The 20,327-nt window shown below is 32.3% G+C and overlaps 2 protein-coding genes across 2 annotated transcripts; one reads left to right on the top strand and one right to left on the bottom strand.

Annotated features, from left to right (window-relative positions):
- Window positions 1-71: 71 nt before the first annotated feature.
- On the bottom strand, window positions 72-1,464 carry LOC133699708 (large ribosomal subunit protein eL43). Its single transcript, XM_062123095.1, has 4 exons — window positions 1,337-1,464; window positions 889-928; window positions 553-641; window positions 72-412 (listed from the first exon to the last, which is right to left on the bottom strand). Exons 1-4 carry the CDS (start codon window positions 1,337-1,339, stop codon window positions 266-268), a joined length of 279 nt encoding a protein of 92 aa, XP_061979079.1. The 5' UTR covers window positions 1,340-1,464; the 3' UTR covers window positions 72-265.
- Window positions 1,465-4,860: 3,396 nt separating this feature from the next.
- On the top strand, window positions 4,861-13,713 carry LOC133690245 (novel plant SNARE 11-like). Its single transcript, XM_062110475.1, has 10 exons — window positions 4,861-5,368; window positions 5,736-5,828; window positions 6,554-6,647; window positions 6,758-6,795; window positions 7,696-7,787; window positions 9,858-9,937; window positions 11,563-11,619; window positions 11,773-11,865; window positions 11,954-12,028; window positions 13,174-13,713. The coding sequence occupies exons 1-10, from the start codon at window positions 5,292-5,294 to the stop codon at window positions 13,261-13,263; spliced, it is 789 nt and encodes a 262-aa protein (XP_061966459.1). The 5' UTR covers window positions 4,861-5,291; the 3' UTR covers window positions 13,264-13,713.
- The last annotated feature ends 6,614 nt before the right edge of the window (window positions 13,714-20,327 follow it).

Raw genomic sequence — 20,327 nt, forward strand, 5'->3', positions numbered from 1 at the left:
ATCCCAACGCAAAATTGTAAAGGAGCTAAGCAGCCAAGTATGAGGGCAAGGGAAAAATGGATACGGACAGATTAATCAGAACGCAAAAATCTTAAACAAAATCTTCACGGGATATATTCCAGTGCCTAACCAGCAAACAGTACCAGTCCACAATGGGAAGGGTGCAAATGGTTAGAAAATCCTCAAAAACATTTTCCAAGCAGTCTGTATCTAAGACAACAGTGCAGATAGCCTAGAGACAATAGAGTGGATTCTTGACAGCAGCTCAGCTCTCAGTTTGCTCCCTCAGCCTGCGAATTGTGCTCCTCACTGTCACAGCACTGGCAGTGTTCAATGTGTAGGCACCACCTGCTTTGACTTTCCCACAGTCCTTGCATCCCCAAATTCCAACAGCCTTCCTCTTCACAGCATACTGCAGATGTGGATGAGATTATAAGACAACCATCACGTAGCACACGACAGAAGGAACAATATTCACAGATTCACACACACAAACACAAAACCTGTCAGCCTGCGTATTAAACAGGATCGACATGGTTATAAACAGCTTACCTTCCCACAAAATTCACAGAAAAACTTGCTGTGCTGACTAACCTCCATCTTTTTTATCTGCTTACGCAGACTGGCACCATAACGGGTACCTGCATCAAGAAACAAGTTTAAAAATTAGAAATTTTCAGTCTAAGAACCTAAACTTTGAATCAAACATAAGATACAATGCTAGGAATCAGATTCTTCCTATGTAGTATGGCATTATGAAAGCAATACCACGCGAGTGTACAAGTTAAAGCTTCTTGACTATAATTACAAGCTCAAACATGCAGTTTGTTGAATACAAGTATATTTGGACGAGTAATAGATTGTTTGAAGTGATGGATAGACACAGACCATATTTTCCAACAATCCCGGCCTTCTTAGTTCTCTTAGTCTGCAACCAAAATAAAAAGAAGCACAATTTGAAACATTTATCTCTGAAAATCGAAGTATCAAATGCAAAATGCATTAATCTTTACAAGTGATTCAAAATCGTAGAATCAGAAACTTCTAAGCACCAACCAAGATCCAAAAAATGTATGGTAATTAAAAATCACTTGTAAGATCAGAAAAACTACAATCACAAGCACATAAAAAAAATCATAAAATTCAATCATCCCAAAAATTTCTGAATGTTTAAACTTACTAAATCAAGAAAATTAATTACGGTCCTCAAATCCCAACCATAAAACAATCTTTACAAAGACAAAAGAAAAAACCTGTTTAATTTTAGAAACCGTTTCCATGGAAACAACGTAATGCATAAGAAAACTACACATGCAGATCGAGAGAGGCAGAGTACCATGGTGGTCGCCTTGAAGGATCTCTGGGTTGTGGACTGGAAAGAAGCAGCAGCAGCACCTGGAGGGTTTCTTTTCTTCCGATTTATAAACCTTCAAGTTACCGAATGGGCTGAGAATTAAAATCCCATTTGGGCTCGCATCCGTTTGTGTGGTGGTTTTTTTTTTTTTTTTTTTCCTACCTTCAATTTTGGAAGGATGAGTCAGGACACAAATACTTGAATTTGAGGTAAATATGTTTTTTTTTTTAAGAAAAACTAAGTGTTTTTTTAAAAAAAAATTATTTAATAAATATTATGTTTATGATTTTAAAATTTTTAAAAATAATTTTAATGTGTTGATGTTGAAAATAAATAAATAATTATTTTAATATATTTTTAATTTAAAAAATACTTTTAAAAAATAGTATTACTAAACATATATTCGTGCATCTTTGTTTTTGTGGTATAACTTTATTTTTAAAATTTTAATTTTTTATTATTTTAATATATTAATATTAAAAAAATATTTTAAAATACAAACAAGAAATAAATTAAAGCCGTGTCTCCTTGCTTTCACCCAGAATTGCCATGTCCTTTAGTAGCCGATAGGCTTACCATCAGACATGTTCTTACACAACACTTGTAAAGTAACTAGTTACAAACATGCTGTGGGTTTATTTTTTATATATAAAAAATATAAAAATAGTTAAAATATAAAAATATTAGATTTTTTTTGTAAAACTATGTTCAAGAGTTTTTAGTTTGACTGCATTACCTGACCCAAAAATAATATTTATAATATTAATAATAACATTAAACTTGCATAACCTAAATTTAAATGAATTTGACTGCAACACTAGACTTAATAGCCCTGAATGTAGGTTTGATTGTAAGGTTATGTCATAGAAGTTTGATAATTAAATAGATTAACGAAAAAGAAAAAAACAAACATAAAAAACCAACAGGAAGAAAAAAACCTAATAAATAAAAAACAAAAAATATCTAAATTAATTGGGTTAACCTTTCAACCCAGGTTAACCCGTCAAACCTGAGATTCGTATCATAAAATTTTGATAACTAGATAGAAAAAAAAATTGACGGGTTAACTGGGTTAAACCAGGTTAACCCTTCAAGTCTGAGGTACGTGTTATGAAAGTCTGATAATTAAATAGAAAGAAATTTAGCATTAACAAACTAAACTAAATAAAAAAAAATTAATTAAAAAAAAAGTAAAAAAAATAATTTCAGGTTAACCCGTCAAACTTAGATCCGTGTCATGAAAATCTAATAACTAAATAAAAAACATTAACAAACTAAATTAAAAAAATTATTAAAACAAAAAAACAAAAAAAAAGCAAAAAAAATAAATAAAAAGAAAAAACAAAAAAATACAGCTATATTTTAGTATATATTATTATTATTATATTATTATAAGTATAATTATAATATATAAGTTATTATAATTATAATATATAAATACAGGTATGGAAAAAATTACAGTACTTTTCCCATGTCTAGTACTAAGGTATTCAAATATAGACACTGAAAAGCAGGCCTTCTCTTCGATTTAACGTGGACCAGCTAAATGTTGGCCCATTAACCCAATGCGAGGCCTACTTTTAACCTATTATGAGGCCCATCAGTCTTTGATGATGCTCCATTAACCCAATGCGAGGCCTACTTTTAACCTATTATGAGGCCCATCAGTCTTTGATGATGCTGATGCTGAAGCTTCTCAGTCCTGGAAAAAAAAATGGGCATTTATTTGTGACTTGGGAGCATTTATTCATCAGGATGTGGCACGAAAGGTTCAGTTTTTATATCATATCATCAGCAATTCCATATCAGGGGTACGTTTGTTTATGTGCTGCGGCTGTGTTTTAATTAAAACGCAACATGTAATCGTTTGGTAATAAAAAATATATAATTTATTATGTATGGGCCCCATATATTTTTTGCGTTTTGTCACGCAGAAAAGAAAAAGTAGTATTTTGCTATTTTGTGTTTACTGTACATGCTAATTGCACTGTACCGAACAGTGCAATTAGCATGAACAGTATATGCTAATTACACTGCTCTTGTGAACAGTGCAGAAAGTTGCACTGTTCACTCAAAAAACAGTGCAATTCACTGCACTGTTTACAGGGAATTGCACTGTTCATGTGAACAAGTTGTTTTTTTTTTTTATGTAAATTTTTTTAATAGTTTTTAAAAAACTAGTTTAGATTAAATTACATTCACTTACACTATGATATTAACAATATTTTTTTTGAAAAATTAGTGTAAAGTGAATTAAATTTACTCGCACTGTAATATCAATTTTATACCTGATAATATTTTATTTAATTTTATTACACGTATGAAAACTGTAGTTCTTATCAGATGAATTTTATACATATTAAAATTATAAATTGTTTAATAGAATAATAAAAAATATTTTATATATAGTATTATTTATTTTATGATGTAATAGGAGTAATTAATTCTACAATATTTAAATTTAAAACCATCAATATTAATATATATTTTTAAATTATTTTATAACCTCAATTTCAAAAGCATTTTTAACCAAACACATTAAACTAATTTTTTTCAACTTTAATTTTAACCACAGTTTAAACCAAACACCTATTTTTCAAACCAACCTCAATTTATAAAACAATTTTTTTCAAACCACAACCACTACTACAATACCAAACACGATTGGGTGGCAGCTGCTGTTGCAGTGCAGCCTCATCGGTCCACTGGATAACTGGGGATGCAGTGTCAAACTGATAACACTAGTCCTGCTTAATCTTCTGCTGTTCAACCATTTTGCTTTTTAGATGTTTTTGGAAGGGTGGTTGTAATTGTTTTTAAAATTGTTTTTTTATTTAAAATCTATTAAAAAAATATTTTTATTATTTTTTAAAAATTATTTTTGACATCAACTCATTAAAATAATTTAAAAACACCAAAAAATATTAATCTAAAATAAAAAAAAAATAAATTTTTTTAAAAGTACTTTTAAAATACATAAGCAAACATGACCTAATGTTAAATACATCATGGGATATAAAGCTTTTGTGTTCATTGTTTATTTTTTTGTAAAATCAAGAACCATCCCGTTGCCATAATTTTTTTTTTACATTATTATAAGAAGTAAATCATAACAAATCCTAAAATTAAATTTTAAAGAAATTTAATATCAAAATGATGAATTTGAAAAAATAAATTCAGTGATCAGATTGAAAAACTATTAAAATGATTTTAAAAAATCGTTGCTGGAATCCATAATACAGTAAGTCTTGGTGGATAATGGATTGCTTAATAAAATCAGCACAACTCTTAGATTTCTTTATAATTTTGATTTTAATTTTAATGGGAAACCTAAAATGGCCAATCACCAAAAAGCCAATAAAAACGTTGCGTTCGTCAGGTCCAAGCAACGAGTGGGTTAGACCAGCCCATGCCATTTCTTTCTCTCAAAGTCAACGTTAGAGGCAAACCCATTAGCATTTGCCATAGACCAGAAAACAAAGTAATAATAATAGTATAAAAAAAACCTTAAAACAACAACGAAATAAGTAACGGCACAAAGACGAAATATAAAAAAGAAATACAGAAACTGTCTGTGTTGAGGTTTTTGAGAGAAACTGTGAAACCTTCGATCTCGGTCTCCTTGATCGATTTCACTATCTACATTCTGACAAGGATTCCAAATTCCACGAATTTGAATTTTATCCTTTTTTTAATTCAATTCAAGATTCGTAGCGCACACAATTTAGCTACCAATTGCAATCGTAGGCGTTTGTGTAAATAGATTCGAGATTCAATTCAGTTTTTTAGCGCGGCATTGTATTGTTTCAGAGAGATTATTCTGCATTTGTAAATACTATCGGATTTGATTAGATTTCGAGCTCATTTTCGTCATTCGAGCTTGATTCTTGAATCATTTTTTTCATGTCTATTGGGAATTATTGAATTATAGGCAGAGATGGATCCTTTATCGTCCATCAGTGAAGAGCTAGCAGAGATCAATGGGCAGGTCGCCGATAGTTTTCGAGCTTTATCGTAAGATTTTCTCTTTACTTCTCTTTCTTTGTTTCGTTACAGTATCATCCATTTTAATGTAATTGGATTTGTGGAAGATTGTTTATTTGATTAAAGTTTTAGGTTCTATTTACATTGCCATTTCTTGATCATCTAGCTTTAGTTTTTGAAATTATCAAGTTAATGAACGCTGAAATATAAGATTTGCATGTTCGTCAATGAATTATTTGGCATTCGAAGCTGTAGATTTATTTGATTTGTTTATGAGTTAATTTTGTTGGTTTATTGATGTTGATTTTATAGAAAATCGGCAAGCCATAGGCCGTTGTTGGTGGGCTAGCATGAATTGGATAGTTAAATGCAATGCGTGTTTGTGTTGTTGTCGCAGAAAGGGATTCCAGAATTTGGAGAAGATTAAGGATGCCAATAGACAGAGTAGGCAGTTGGAAGAACTTACGGGGAAGATGCGGGAGTGTAAGAGGTATTCAGAAATTGAACCTCCTCTCTCTTTTCAAATGCATGTTATTAGTGTGCATTTAACAGTTCAGCATTGGCTGAATACACTTTCAAATTCACTATTGAATGAATACAGTACGTGGCTGGGAAAAAAACACTTACCTCAGTGCAAAACATTTACTTTATGGATGACCAATCGTGAAAGTATATTTTATTTTCTTTGTTTATTATGTAACATTCACGCTCTGTTTCTTGGAAAAAGAAAACAATGTTTTACACAGGGCTGTTATTACATCAGTTGTACTATATGTTTTCCTGGATTCTGTGAGAATTAGATGGTAAATTTAAGGGGTCTGGGAGTCTCTCTGACCAATTATAGAATTTTATTTACTGGTATTCCTTTTCTCAGGGTTCCTATCCATATATCTTCAACCTTTTTCTATGCTGAAACTCGAATTCTTTTACAGTCAACTCCATTTCTGCTATCATAGTTTCACATTATAGGATGAATAGTAAGCTCATAGATAAAGCAATGATTGTAAACCCTATGGACTGAGTTTCTAAGACTTTGATATGTTTGGGAATCTTAAAGTCTATAGAGCAAGTATCTACAATCTGGACATCTCATACAATACAGTCAGGTTAATAGGAGATATACTGCTGACACTGTAATTTTACTTTTTTTATCTGTTCTCTTTCATTCATATTCAATTAGAATTAGAATCATAATAATGTCCTCCTGTTTTCCAGGCTTATCAAAGAGTTTGACAGAGAAGTGAAGGATATGGAGAGTAGAAATGATCCAGACACCAACAAAATGTTGAATGAGAAAAAGCAATCAATGGTGGGCTTTTGATTTATCAAGAGCTTGATGCTCTATGTTATTGCTTAATTTTTTTTTGTGTCCCTTTGCATGTCTAATGTTTTCTGAGTTTCGTTGTCATTACTATGCAGGTCAAAGAGTTGAATTCATATGTTGCTCTTAAAAAGCAGTAAGTTGATTATCTTTTTAGAAGTTTCCATCTATGCTTGTGGCACCAAGAGGTAGTGCCATGAACAAAAAATGAACTTTTGTTCTTACTGTTAAGAGGATCTAATTGGATGAACTGATGTCTTCTTTTCTCCTTGAGGTGAAGTAGGCAATGACATGTCATTTCTTCAGTTATAGGATTATGATTTTTTTCCAAGTTTCATCACTAGCTCAATTTCACTTTCTGGAGTTCATATTTTCATTTTCAGTCATCAGAAAAATCTTTGTATTTTTTTTTAAAAAAAAACTTTACCAGGAATTTATCTGTTTGGTTAACATTTCTATCATACTTGACACCCCCTTAATCCGGAAAAGAAGTTGAAATATGTTGATGCTTGTGGTAATTTGGCATCATCATTTGCCATAATAAATAATGCCTTCTCTTTGTTGATGTGAGTGCGTATTTGTGTTTTTTCCTTGCACATCTCTTCTACAATCTTCAAATCTGATTGTGAGTTCATTTCAACAAGTTCAGTTTTGGTCCACAAGTGTTCTCCATGGTATGTTGACGGTTTGTTTTTCTGGTAGCTTCACATTCTTGGTGAATTCACTTAATAACTATCCACAAAATGGAAAATCATGGGATTTTGTATCAGAATGTTGAAGGGTTCTTGGAAGGTTAGAACCCATACATAATGCTTTGCATTTTTCTGAATAAAATATGTTGGTAATTTGTCCTGTTAATGATTTTGTTATCCATGCAAGGATGCTTCTGTTTCCATAACATATCATATTTCTTTTTATCACATGTAGTTAATTATTTTACATGTTGCCTATAATGATTAACAACTGTTTAATAATCTGTCGCCATGCTTCTTATCCTTTGTGTTCCCCGTTTCAACATTGTTGTGTGGTGATACAGATACGCTACAAATCTTGAAAACAACAAGAGAGTTGATCTCTTTGACGGGCCTAATGAAGAGTTACATGACAACAATGTGCTGCTAGCTTCGTGTAAGTTATGACCTTCTCTGTTGTATATGAATCTGTTCATTGATATACAAAGGTTTTAATTGCTAAAAAATTAAGTTTTGAATTTAGGTTTTAGAAATTGTGTGATTAGCATAAATTTTTATGTTAATATTATCGTGAGGCTCTGGCAGTAAATATGCAAGTATGCACAAACACACATGCTCACTCACCTATTCAACCGAAACAATCTTAGGTACAGAAATACCACCACTTATTTTTGGTCAACTTGTTCCGTGGAAGCAAGTCAAAATGTACATGTGCTCTTGATCTGTCACAAGAACTGCGTATATAAGCCTCTGTAGACAAGGGGTGCGAGTTCTTTGTATGGAGAGAGAGAGAGACAGTGTTGCATACAAGTAACCAACCCTCTTTGGAGGTGTTTCGAAGTATGGAATCATGGAAGGTTTGGAAGATAGAATTTGCGAGAGATAATGAGAGCAACGCTATGTACAAGCTTCCCCTAATCATGAAAATAAGCTCCTATTTATAGCAGAAATTGGTAGATCGTTGATAATGAAAGGTGAATTAATGATAAGATGACAATCGCCTTGGTTTTTAATAAAGGTTTACAAAGATCACATGTTATCGATGACATATGGTTGATTTTTGGGCTTCCTTAAGCAAGATTATCAGTGGGCTAATGAGCCTTGGTCGTAGCCCACCAATGGCACCAATCCAGTACTCCCTAAAACATCCCAAAAATCCTAGGCCCAATCAAAGATCCTGCCACAAATCCATTAATTGGGCCTATTGTTAGCCTGTAATGGATCTGGGTCAGATGTCCAATATTTAAAAATATTCATGTATCTACAGCCTCCAAATTGTTACCACTTCCTCTAGCAATCCTGATTCCTTTTACTTTGAGTTAGATGTTGTAGTGTTGATGTCTTATTATTTACATGGGTAGAGTTGCTTGGGGAATGTGAAGTCATAGGTGAGCTAAGAAGGTGGAAATGGACCACTAAGAGGATCCATGGAGGGATAAGTGTCCTGTGCACTCTTTCCCCACTCTCTTTGTTTCTTCTCGTTCTAAGAGATGCCATATGTCAAAACCAAGGGTGTCATATTCAACAGTGAAACCTAGCATGCCGTTCACCAAGGGGCAGTTCTTGTTTCAGTATTTGAAGGTGCAGTGCATTCACTGCAATGCCTGATAAAAGTGGAGACATACACCGCACATGTTTTCATATTGAGTAGATGAATATTAACTCTCACCTTGTCTTTAATTAGTGAGAGTAGGGTTAAGTTTTCCTTTGTTTTTTTTCCTAATGTAAAGCAGGGTCAAGTTGGATCCATCTTTGCTGGTACCATGATAACGGTTGTGCTTCCTACATTAACCTTTTGTAGTGCATCCATCCACTCGCCATTGTGATAGAAATGCTTTAACTATCATTCATTTGGTTCTAGCCTTTTGTGGGTATAATGTTGAAGTGGATTGGATGTCCCCGAGTTTCACATGTTTTAAGCATGTCATCCTAAGTTTGTCCACTCCAAGCGTGAGATTTTCTATTAATTGATGACTTGCCCTAAATAGTTATCAATAAATCATCGGATCCTTTTTGAAAAGGATCTTAGAAAATCTATTTTACCTGAAGAATGTGTATCAAAAAATGGTGACTAGTTTTAGATGGGAGAGTCCCAGGTAAAATGTGATAGATGATTTAGCAGAAGGTTGTGAATAAATTTGGTGCTCTTCTTGGAGATGTGCAAACAAATGGAATTTGAGAGTTATGAATTTCTGATTTGCTTCAGGATTTGACAGTGAAGTTTTTTTGTACTTGAGGGATAGAAGGTAAAGGAAAGAAACTTCTAATGGCATGTTTAAAAACTGAGCTTGGAATTCACTATCTATAGTGTTTCTTACTACTTGTTTCACAAATAAAAATTCTTCTCCTCTCTGTGGTGCTCCAATATACCAATTCCTTCTGTTTCTTGATCTTGTCTTGCATTTGATACAGTTAACTATTGGTGTGTTTAAATGAATGGGATAACAGACAGTATAATTTGATTTTTGTTGAACTCTGTAAGATAAAATCTATATTATATTTGCAGCTATGACAAACCAACAAATAATGGATCATGGAAATCAGATGATGGATGAGACTGATCAGGCAATTGAGAGGGGAAAAAAGGTTGGTTTGTATCCATTTTCTGTGACATGCTATTTTTTTTTCCTTTTGCAATCTATGCACTTTTCAATTCTAGCCTTTTTTGGTGAAGCTAACTTACCAGTTTAGATGCTACAATTTCAAAATCATCTCCAAGATACCTCTCCTCTTTACATTTCCTGTTTGTCATAGTTAGATTGCTAACAAGAGGTTTTAATGGCATGCCATATAATTTTTCTTCGACTGGAAAGTTATAACCAATTCTCCTAGAGTACTGTGTTTCTTTCATTTTACTTTCAAGGTTTACTACATAATCAGCATCCGGCCTCAAAGCTTGGATGACAGTCCATCCTTTTAATGACGGTTGAAAGAAAAAAGAAAAGCCTTAAACTCAAAGATAGATCCGTTCTCTCTTCTTCTTCCAATAGTAATAGGGGAACCTATAGAAGAGAAAATTCAGGGAGAACTGATTGATAAACATGTAGGAGTTTCCTTCCATTATCAATATGCTTAACACACAAGTGTTCAGTTAAAGCAGCCTGATTCCCATAAAGTCATAAACTGGTAGTCATCCAAGGCATTGCAGAGTTGCTGCATCACAATCGGGTCATGTATCCATTGGCGTAGACTTCAAAATGAGAATGGTTAAGGAGTAGCCCTGGAAGAAAAAAGGGCTAATTAACAATCAGTAACTTGGTGGTAAAAATATAGGTCTTCTTCATATGGACAGTCAAGATAATGCGATCCCATTACTGAAATAACAGTGAAAGGAACAAAAAGCTTTGTTGCTTAAATCCTCAAACTTGATTTGGAATGGCAGGTGAACGTGTGACTCAATTGATCAAGGATAGTATGTCATATAGGTCTTATAAATATGGATGATCTGAAAGGGAGCTAAGTGATTCAGTTACTGAAATCAAAAGGAGGAAAAAAAGAAGAAGCTTAGTTGCTTAGAAGCTCAAATTTTATTTGGAAGTGCATGCTGTCCTGAATCTTGTTGAATTCTTACACTCAAACTCATTGATGTACCATTGCATAGAAGATATGCTACTGAAAATGCTTGCAAATCATATACCTATTCAATGTTTCCTACTTGGAGCAATATTTATAAGATTAGAGTGGGCATGCACCGTTTAATAGATATTCCGATTTACTGCAACACCTAACTCCTTGCCCACCTATCAGAATCTAAAGTTTTTCCAATGCACCTCTGAGGCTCTAACCTAGACTTCTTTTAAATTAGAAGCTCCAAACTTACTATTGCTCTTGAATAAGGTATATTCTAGTCATTCACCTCTCGGGATCTGTGATGGATTGCTTCCCTTATGATGAAGTTGGCTAAAGATTCTTTGCAGCGTCTAGACTCCACCTACTATGAGCACCACCATCTATAGAGACATGAGAAGCCAGTGCAGAATTTGATAGTTTTGCAGTATAATACTCGGACATTCATAAGCTTTCCTCTTTAACTTTTTGGTAAAATGAAAGCTCAATACCTAATTTTCCTTGATTGGATCCTTGTAAAAGGCCAAAAAATATTGATTACCACACACCCCAACCCCGGAAAAAAATAAGGAAATTGTAGAATGGTATCTCCTGTTTCCGAGTCTGACATTTGACCTTTGTATTTCTTTTCTATTTTATGCCAGGTTGTTCAAGACACCGTCAATGTTGGAAGAGAAACTGCAGAGGCTCTTAAGGCTCAGGTACATACTTTGACAGCATTTGAAAAATTAACATAATTTCAGTTTGTAATATCCTAGAGTTGACAGTTGCTTTTCCTTTCAAAAGAAAAGGAACAAGTAAAATCTTTTTATCTTTCAATGGCCTGTAAACTAAGAACATTTTTTTCTGTCCAGACTGAACAAATGAGTAGGATTGTTAATGAGCTCGACTCTATCCATTTCTCCATCAAGAAAGCTTCTAAAATGGTGAAGGAAATTGGTAGGCAGGTCATTTTCCAAAATATCCACTTTGTTTTCTTTCATTTACCAGGACTAGCAGTAATTGGGTTTACTTACTTGAAAGTTTTTCCACCAGGTTGCAACTGACAAGTGCATTATGGCATTACTCTTCCTTGTTGTTATTGGAGTCATAGCAATCATTATAGTGAAGGTATATCATACACTTGTTTTCTTTTAATTGAATAGTATTTCCTAATCAATGAAATCTTACTTTTGTTGCCTGTTTGTAAATTACGTTAAATCTCTGATTTCTTTTCTAATTCTGACAAAGCTTCATGGACATGCTCTAATTGTTTGTTGTTTGGTGTGGGGAGGTATCTTTCCCGCATAACATCTTTTGAAATTGAGCCTCCTAGTAATAAATTAAGCTTCCGTTGACCCTCTCATATTCACAGATCTGTAAGAGCTGAAAGAAATCTCGAAGAGTTTTTGCGTATAAGTAGTCCACCTTTCAAATTGATGAAATCCCCCATGCATACTAGCTCAGCCCTACGGACCCTAAAATGTTGGGATCTTTACTGGGTAATGGCCCTTATAAGCTAGGTAGCACTTTGAGATTGCTGACAGTATCATATCGGCAATTCATGATGGAATTTTGCATTTTCTATGAGGTCTGCTTGAACAAGAAAAATCTAACCCCAAACCTTAATTCAGCGCTTCAGCTAGAGCTTGCATAAATTGCATTTAAGGAGTTCATTTGTTAAGTAATTTTCACCATTGCTCGAAGTTCAGTTATCTCACTTATTTGCGTGAGAAATCTCATGGATTATGGAAGCTGCAGAGGTTTCATTTTCAGCCATCACTTAAGAAAATATTAACACCTTACAATTAAGACACTGAATCCAAGATCCTATTATTGTCTTTCAACCTTCATGAGTGCAGCAACAACTGGGCAGATACAAGAACTTCTACATGATCAAATTTAACTCTCATTGACATACACTATGAAGTTGGGTTTTTTGATTGGTTTAAGCACTCTAATAATTTATTTTCAAATATTTTAGTTGGATCAGTAAATGCATTCAAGTTATTGTGGAAGAATGTCCCAAGTTACATTAGAGTTCGACTTCATTGAAGATTGATTTCATGGTGAAACCGTGAAAGTGTCCTTTTTGTGAGAACCCGCTACTGTTTCACCAGATGAATGCTTATTACACAACAAATCTCGTGTTTTCCTCAAGTTATTACTCTTCAAAAAACTATTTGTCAAGTTGACTAGCTTGCTTGCGTTATTTGTTCGTCTATATGTAATTTCTGTAAAATGTTCCTTATTTATAGTTGCCCTTGATTTTTCAGCTGGTGAACCCAAACAACAAGGACATTCGGGATATTCCAGGTTTAGCCCCACCCGCACAGTCACGCAGATTGCTTTGGAATCCTAATTAAGAAACAAGTTAGGAATTGGGATTGTCAGGATCAATTGCAATCCAATCAATCTGGATACTGCCTAGCTTTTGTTGATGGTGGCAGCAGCCAGTGCTACAGAATTGATCCAGAGGAGTGTACCCAGTGTGTTTTCCAGAGGAGTTCACATCCTTAAATAGCAATCTCCGGAGAGTAATCTATTGAATAGCTTCAACCGGTATCTTTGTTCACTTTGTTCACTGAGTGAAGGAAAAATTATCTTTACGCGAGAGTGGAACCTATTTATATTTGAGATTGTAATGGTTCACAGATCTGTATAATCACCCGCGTATGATTGTAGTTTCATAAATTGTTCAATATATATATATATATATATATATATATATATATATATATATATATTGGGTTTCACCGAACTACATGTATGTTTGATAGTGTGGTAATTATTTTTTAAATAATTTTTTATGCTGAGATGCATGTCAATGATTTTTTTTTATTTTCAAAAAATTATTTTTCATATTAGTATATTAAAACATTTAAAATATATAAATCATATTAAATTTTAATAATAAAATTAAATCTTTTTTAAAATAAATTTTATACCGCGTTCACAAACTGTTTATAAGCATGCTATCTGTCTCCCTGTGAGTTTGAACTGTTAAATCAAAATTAGGAAAAAGTTGTCTAAGCTTTTATGTGAATGGGAAAGGGATTACTTAGTCGTAATCTCTCTAGAATACAGTACCGCTATTTTCCCTGGAAAGATGGACGCATGGAAAATTGAAAACCGAACGGGTGGATTCCCTTCCGGCTGTTTTTCTTTTCCATGCCTGCTTATTGACCTCTGCTTTCCTCCTGCTGTCAACCGAGAAACCAAAATCCACTGCCTTCTCTGTAGGGTGTTTGACTAAATCTGGCTCGGGGAATGTGGAGGGCTCCCTCTGATGCTGGAGGATAGGGTTTGCAGAGGATTCTTCCATTTCACACTGGAACTACAGGATTAGCAGCCCGACATGCCTGTTAATCCTACTTGATCAAGAGCACACCACCGCCCACAGCTGGCGTTACAAGAGAACCATACAAGAAAAGAAGTTTAAGGTGGTGGGAACAATGAACAGAGACTCAACTAATACACGGCAAAGCTTGAAAGTTGAAACGAGGTTAAATAGGTGGGGTCCACAGATACACCGTGCCATGTACGTGAACACAACAAGACAGAGAAAAAGAACCGGGAGGGCAAAGAAATCTTTTTGAAACATTTAGGAGATCTCGGGCACTTTAAGGAAACGCAGGACCTCCTTTTACTCACAATACTACAATTATTGAAGATTTGAAAGGCCTTGTGGGGCAAAAATCATCTCCCACTCGGCTCGAATGAGAACACCCTGGAGAACTGAAGCTGCCTGCGTAGACGAAACTCCAATAATCAACCTTAAATCCCCTTTCCTTCTGAACAACTTTATACATATGATTATTGTCCCCACCCATAAATGACATCAGAATCTTGATGCTACCTTATCGTTCTGTGCCATGACATTTCAGGTCAAAATTCCTGGATGTGGTTTCCTTGTAGTAATGCTAGATTGGACCAAACTTTTTTCAAAGCCGAAAAAAAAGATGTTTAGGATTAAAGAAGTGGGAGAAATTTAAGAGTTGGGTCATTGAATATATTAAATTTAATGAGTTTGGTTAATTTAATAATATGATAAAAAAAATAAGCGACAATAACAACAAACAAATAAAAAAAATAACCTGAATTAATTTAGGTTAACTCGTGAAACACCCGACACCGCACATGAGTTGGGGTAATCCTATAAAAGGATGAAATCGAAAAAAACCAACTGTAAAAAAGGATCTGAAAAAAAAACATAAATCAATTCGGGCTAACCTTTCAAACCCGTGATCCAGGTCCAGAAGCTAAAATTATCCCATAAAAAAGCAAACCCAAAAAAAAAAATCATGAAGTCAAATTCCCGATTAAAAAAATCTTAATCAACAAAATATCAAATGATGAAATTGAAAAAAAAAGTTTAAATAAAAAAAATCTAAACCAAAACAAATAGGAATTAAAAGAATAAATACCAAATTTGACATGAGAATAAAATGAAATAAAATGTTGATGGATGCAATTGAAAAAAAAATCAATTAAAAAAATTATTAAGAAAAAAAAAATAGCGATCAAAAGAATAAAAATCAAATTTTATAGAAAAAAATCCAAAGAGAATAAAAGACTTAAGTTAACTTGGGCTAGCCTTTCAAACCCGTGACCCGGATCCTAAGGCTGAAATTATTTCATAAAAGGCAAACTTAAAAATATTATGTGCCTAAAAAGCTTTTATGAGTAATTTCATCTGTTAAGATAATAACTAGAGATCTAATGATGTTTCTAGAATATTTATGTTAGGAAGATCTATGACCTTTTTATATCCTGGAGTTTTAGATTGTCAACCATGAAAAAACCATGAAAAAAACTGGAAAAAAAAAAGAAAGGAGTAAAACTAGTTTTTTTTTCAAAGTTTTCCATCTTAAATAATGATATAAATAATTTATTGGAACCTCATCTAACAACTTAAGTTTTTATTTATATTATTCTTTGATATGACCAAACAATTTTAAATTTGAATCTAACCGTCCTTATTCTTTCTTCTAATTAGAATTGATTAATAGCACAATATAGTGTAGGTCTATGCAAGTTTTAAGACTAAAGAGCTTTCACTTGGGTGTTGTGTTAGAGAATATATAAATTATATTTCGAGATCTTATTTAACAACCTAAGCTTTTGGGTTGAAATAGTTCTTTGACATCTCATAAATGGTGCCAATAACGAGGTTTAGAAAAAAAAATCCGATAAGATTTAGCTTTTTCTAAGGTTGACAAATGGTTTGAAAGGTTGAAAGTAGACTATCGGGCTTGAAAATCATGAGCACCCACCTCAAAAATAAATCTTTTATTAGGTTTAGAAAGAAATTAAAGAAGATATAATGATCAGAACTTAAAAAAATAATATACACTAAGAATTCTAGAATTGAAGCTTACTTTTCTTGGTGGTTCGTGAAAGTTTGTATTCATGAACAACACCAACTTGCATAAAGATAATGGTAGAGTGAGAAAAATAATATGATATTTATTTTAATAACTATTATTTAGGATAATAACCTCTAATGATTGGTGGTTCATGAGTGGAAAAGATGATATCATACATGCCATCCATTAAATATATACATCCTCAATATTGTTTTGTGGGCTTAGATATGATAAGAGAATGTCGGAGCATTTAATGCTTGATACTAATCATACAGAGGATCGGTGGAGTAGTTTGGGCTTAAGGTATGATTGTTTAGACTTATTCATTTGAGGAGTTTATACCAGACTTGTGCCTTCATGTATGTTTGCCCCTTTACCTGAGTGTGTGGCCATATCTTGGATTTAGTTTAAAGACTAATGTATCGTGGGCTAGTTAGGTCAACTTAACTTCTTATAAGTTAAGACACTTTTTCTAGATCTAATAGAGCAATAAGTCATACAACATGTTTAGGTCTAAAGATGTGTAATTTATGCTCGAGCTTTGCACCCCTGGATGCTTCATGACCCATTAGGTTTTTGAATTTGTGTTTTTTTGGGTTTTATCTTATGCTTTGTATAATGAGTCTAGTGATTAGAGGTGTAAATCCTGAATTCATCAATGTCATGTAGAATTTAAGTGATTTTTTAGGAAGAATATGCCTACTAGGAATTCCTAAATGCACTCGGATTTTACACCTTGAGAGATGTGAAATCAAAGTAGCAATTTCTTCTTTGTATTGTAGATTATGCGTGGATGTATTGCATTGAGGTAATATGTGATGAAACTAATTGGAAGGATTGATATGACATCCTTGCTTATGTCTTACTGTATGTTTGGTGAAGGGATTACTATGACATCCTTGCTTATGTTTTAATCTATGTCAATACGGGTAATACAATACATGGTGCTTTAAAAAAAGATATTTTTAAGTAAAAATATATCAAAATAATATTTTTTTATATTTTTTAAAGTTTTAACATCAAAACAATTAAAAAGTATATATAAAAATATTAATTTAATATTTTTTAATGAAATATTTTAAAAGATGAGTCGAACCACATTACCAAATAAGTCCCTGGACACAATTTATATCCTTCAAGGTCATTGATTTTGCTATTTTAGTTATTTAAAAAAATATGGCATTACAAAATAAAAGCATCCTAGAGTTCCTCTGATCTATTCGGGAGTGTTTGGGTTGGAGGTGTGATAGTTTTTTTTAAAGGTACCACTCTCTTAAAGTATACACTACCCTTTTTAAAAGCAAAAAATATATGTTTTTTAGTAAGAAGTATGGTAGGTTTTTTTAAAAAAACAACCACACTTTCCACCCAGATACCCTAGAAGTAAAGATAATAATTAGTAAGATCGAAGTGCTTTTTCCATCGGACCGGTGTGAATGGGGATTTTAAATTTAGAATTTAACGGACACTCTAGCTGACGGACAGGATATAATTATTCCTCCCTTTGTTTCATAAATTATACTATTAACACCATACCACACTAAGCATTGACTAACGCTTTGACAAAAATTTCTTTAACGGTGGAGCATAAATGTTTGGCTGGCAAGCAATAAAGGAACCGGCTCCGTGATAAAGATAGTTTCTAGGTGGGGGTAGGTGCCCGCATTTGACAACTTCTATCTGGAACTGTACAGTGGAGCACCTCCCAAGGAATGGCAGCGAAAATACCAGTTTTTTTTTTTTTTTTTTTTCCCAGTCCAGAGGTGAAAGTCTACTCTAAAGAAATTGATGAACACAGGAATTTAGCAGTTAGAATGAGAAATAAAAAAGAGAATGGTGTTAAGAAAAGAGAAGCCATGGCTATGTCGAGAAGCAGCAACGGCGATCCTTCCTGCTATTTACCATAGAACTTCGCGGCTTCAAGCAAACCCTTGATCAAGTTAGGAGGCTGCTAACGCAGAACGTGCATGTCGAAATATTTTTAGTGTTAATTATTGAATCTATTATCTTATATATGATGGATAGAGTGAGTGCATCATCCAAACTACAGTTTTGATTAGTTAAGTTATAATATTTTAGTTATTATTATTTTTATATTGTTTTTTTAATTTAGTATTTTTAATATATATATATATATATATATATATATATATATATATATTTAAGTATCTTTTAAATTTATGTTTCAATTAACATTTTTCATATATGATTTTTTTTGCGCTTATTTAATCATTTTTAAATAGAATTTATTTTTTTGATAGTGTTGTGCGTATTTAATTTTTAAAAAGATTGTTCTTATTCATTCATTTTTTTTTATCTATTTGTATACATTCATTTTTTTTTATCTATTTGTATACGAGAACTTGTTTTCCAAAATAAAAAATTTTATTTTAAGATAATATTTCTAGTATGTGGAGTCTTGCATAATATTTTTTTCATTTCTATTTTATTAATGAATTTAATATATGTATCTATTTTTAATATTGTTTGATAAAATAAAAAATTAATTTTAATAAACAAATTCAATAAATATAACCGGATAAATATCATGTTTAGTAAAATTAAATATCTTAATTTATACTTGTCTCTTGATTTTTCTAGTTTTATTTTTAGTTATCGTCAATAAACTTTTTTTTTACTTATTAACACATGAAATTCTCGATTTATTTTATTATATACATGCATTAACTTTTTAATTTATATTTAAATTTTTTTTGTATAAAAATACATCAAATATATAAAAGATAAAAAAATATTTAACTCAAAACATAACACGGATTAAATAACTAATTATATTCTAAACTAGATGGCACGCGTGGATAGACCATATCCACAGTGCTAATCAAGCATAATAATAGTTTTTAAGTTCTGTTTATTTAGTTTTTCTATTTCTTTTTTGAAGAATCAAGCAATTATACTAAATATATATTAATTGGAAATGCACTCCCCCTGTATTATTAAATTCATATGCTAAATTAACTTTTTTTTCTATTTTATTGCAAAGAATATTATCATATCGTTTAACAATACAAGTTAATTGAAACTAAATTCTTTTTTTCTTAAGAAAGAAATGGATTTAAAACTTTAGAGTCTAATATATTTAAATAAATTTAATATTTTTTTTTAGTATAGTCTTAAGGTATAAATTTAGAAAAAGAAAGAATGATACTTCGTTAATAACCAAGCAAACCCTTCGGATTTATTCCAACGAAATACGTGTCCTCACTTATTAAGCTCTCATGTATTAGTTACAAGTCCTTTTAACGTGAGCCCTTTAAACATCTATATATCGAATTGACAGAGCAAACGTGAGAAAACGGTCAAGAACAGTAGAGAAGACCAAGTCATGCACTGCAAAGAGGAGAAATTTGCCTGCTTCTCCTTTCTGAGAATTTGATCGGAACTTTCCCCCTTGCGTATTGTGGGTGGCGGCGGCGGCGATGCAAGGAGAAGAAGGGGATGCTATTTTCTATGCCTCTCTCATCAAATCTCTCACGTTAACGTCTCTCCAATATCGGTTGCATTATCCGTGACTCAAATTAAAAAAAAAAAAAAAAACATCAAGTCTTGATTTTTTTCCTGTTCAAGTCGTGCCCTGGTATTCATATTTGTCTCTCTTGGTCAATTACGCATTTCGAGAGAACCTTTACGATATTCAAACTTGTATAGTAGTGAGATTAAAAAATATTTTTTTTAATAAATGAGAAAGTTTTATCATTTTTTAATAAAAAAATGATTTTTAATATAATATCTATTATTGGTTGCTGGTCTCATATTATAAGATTTTATGCTCAATCGAGTACTGGGCAGTGTTTGTAACTATAGTTGGAAAGTATTTATAAAAAATTTTGAATTTATTTTTGTTTTAAATTAATATATTTTTTATTTTTTCAGATCATTTTGATGTGTTATGTCAAAAATAATTTTAAAAAATAAAAATATATTATTTTAATGTGTTTTGGAATAAAAAACACTTTAAAAAGTAACCGCTATCATACTCTTAAACACCCTTTTAAGAGTAGGGTATCTAGGAGTATGGTAACAGTTGCTTTTTAAAGTAT

The sequence above is a fragment of the Populus nigra genome, chromosome 1 (genome assembly GCF_951802175.1).
Source record: "Populus nigra chromosome 1, ddPopNigr1.1, whole genome shotgun sequence".
Lineage (NCBI taxonomy): Eukaryota > Viridiplantae > Streptophyta > Magnoliopsida > Malpighiales > Salicaceae > Populus > Populus nigra.

Excerpts from the sequence above, each read along its gene's own strand:
- LOC133699708 (XM_062123095.1), bottom strand. Across the intron at positions 642-888 it reads CGGGATTGTTGGAAAATATG|GTACCCGTTATGGTGCCAGT; the intron begins GTCTGTGTCTAT and ends TTCTTGATGCAG. Across the intron at positions 413-552 it reads TCTGTGAATTTTGTGGGAAG|TATGCTGTGAAGAGGAAGGC; the intron begins GTAAGCTGTTTA and ends CCACATCTGCAG.
- LOC133690245 (XM_062110475.1), top strand. The coding sequence starts at position 5,292 with ATGGATCCTTTATCGTCCATCAGTGAAGAGCTAGCAGAGATCAATGGG. Across the intron at positions 6,796-7,695 it reads TATGTTGCTCTTAAAAAGCA|ATACGCTACAAATCTTGAAA; the intron begins GTAAGTTGATTA and ends GTGGTGATACAG. Across the intron at positions 9,938-11,562 it reads CAATTGAGAGGGGAAAAAAG|GTTGTTCAAGACACCGTCAA; the intron begins GTTGGTTTGTAT and ends ATTTTATGCCAG.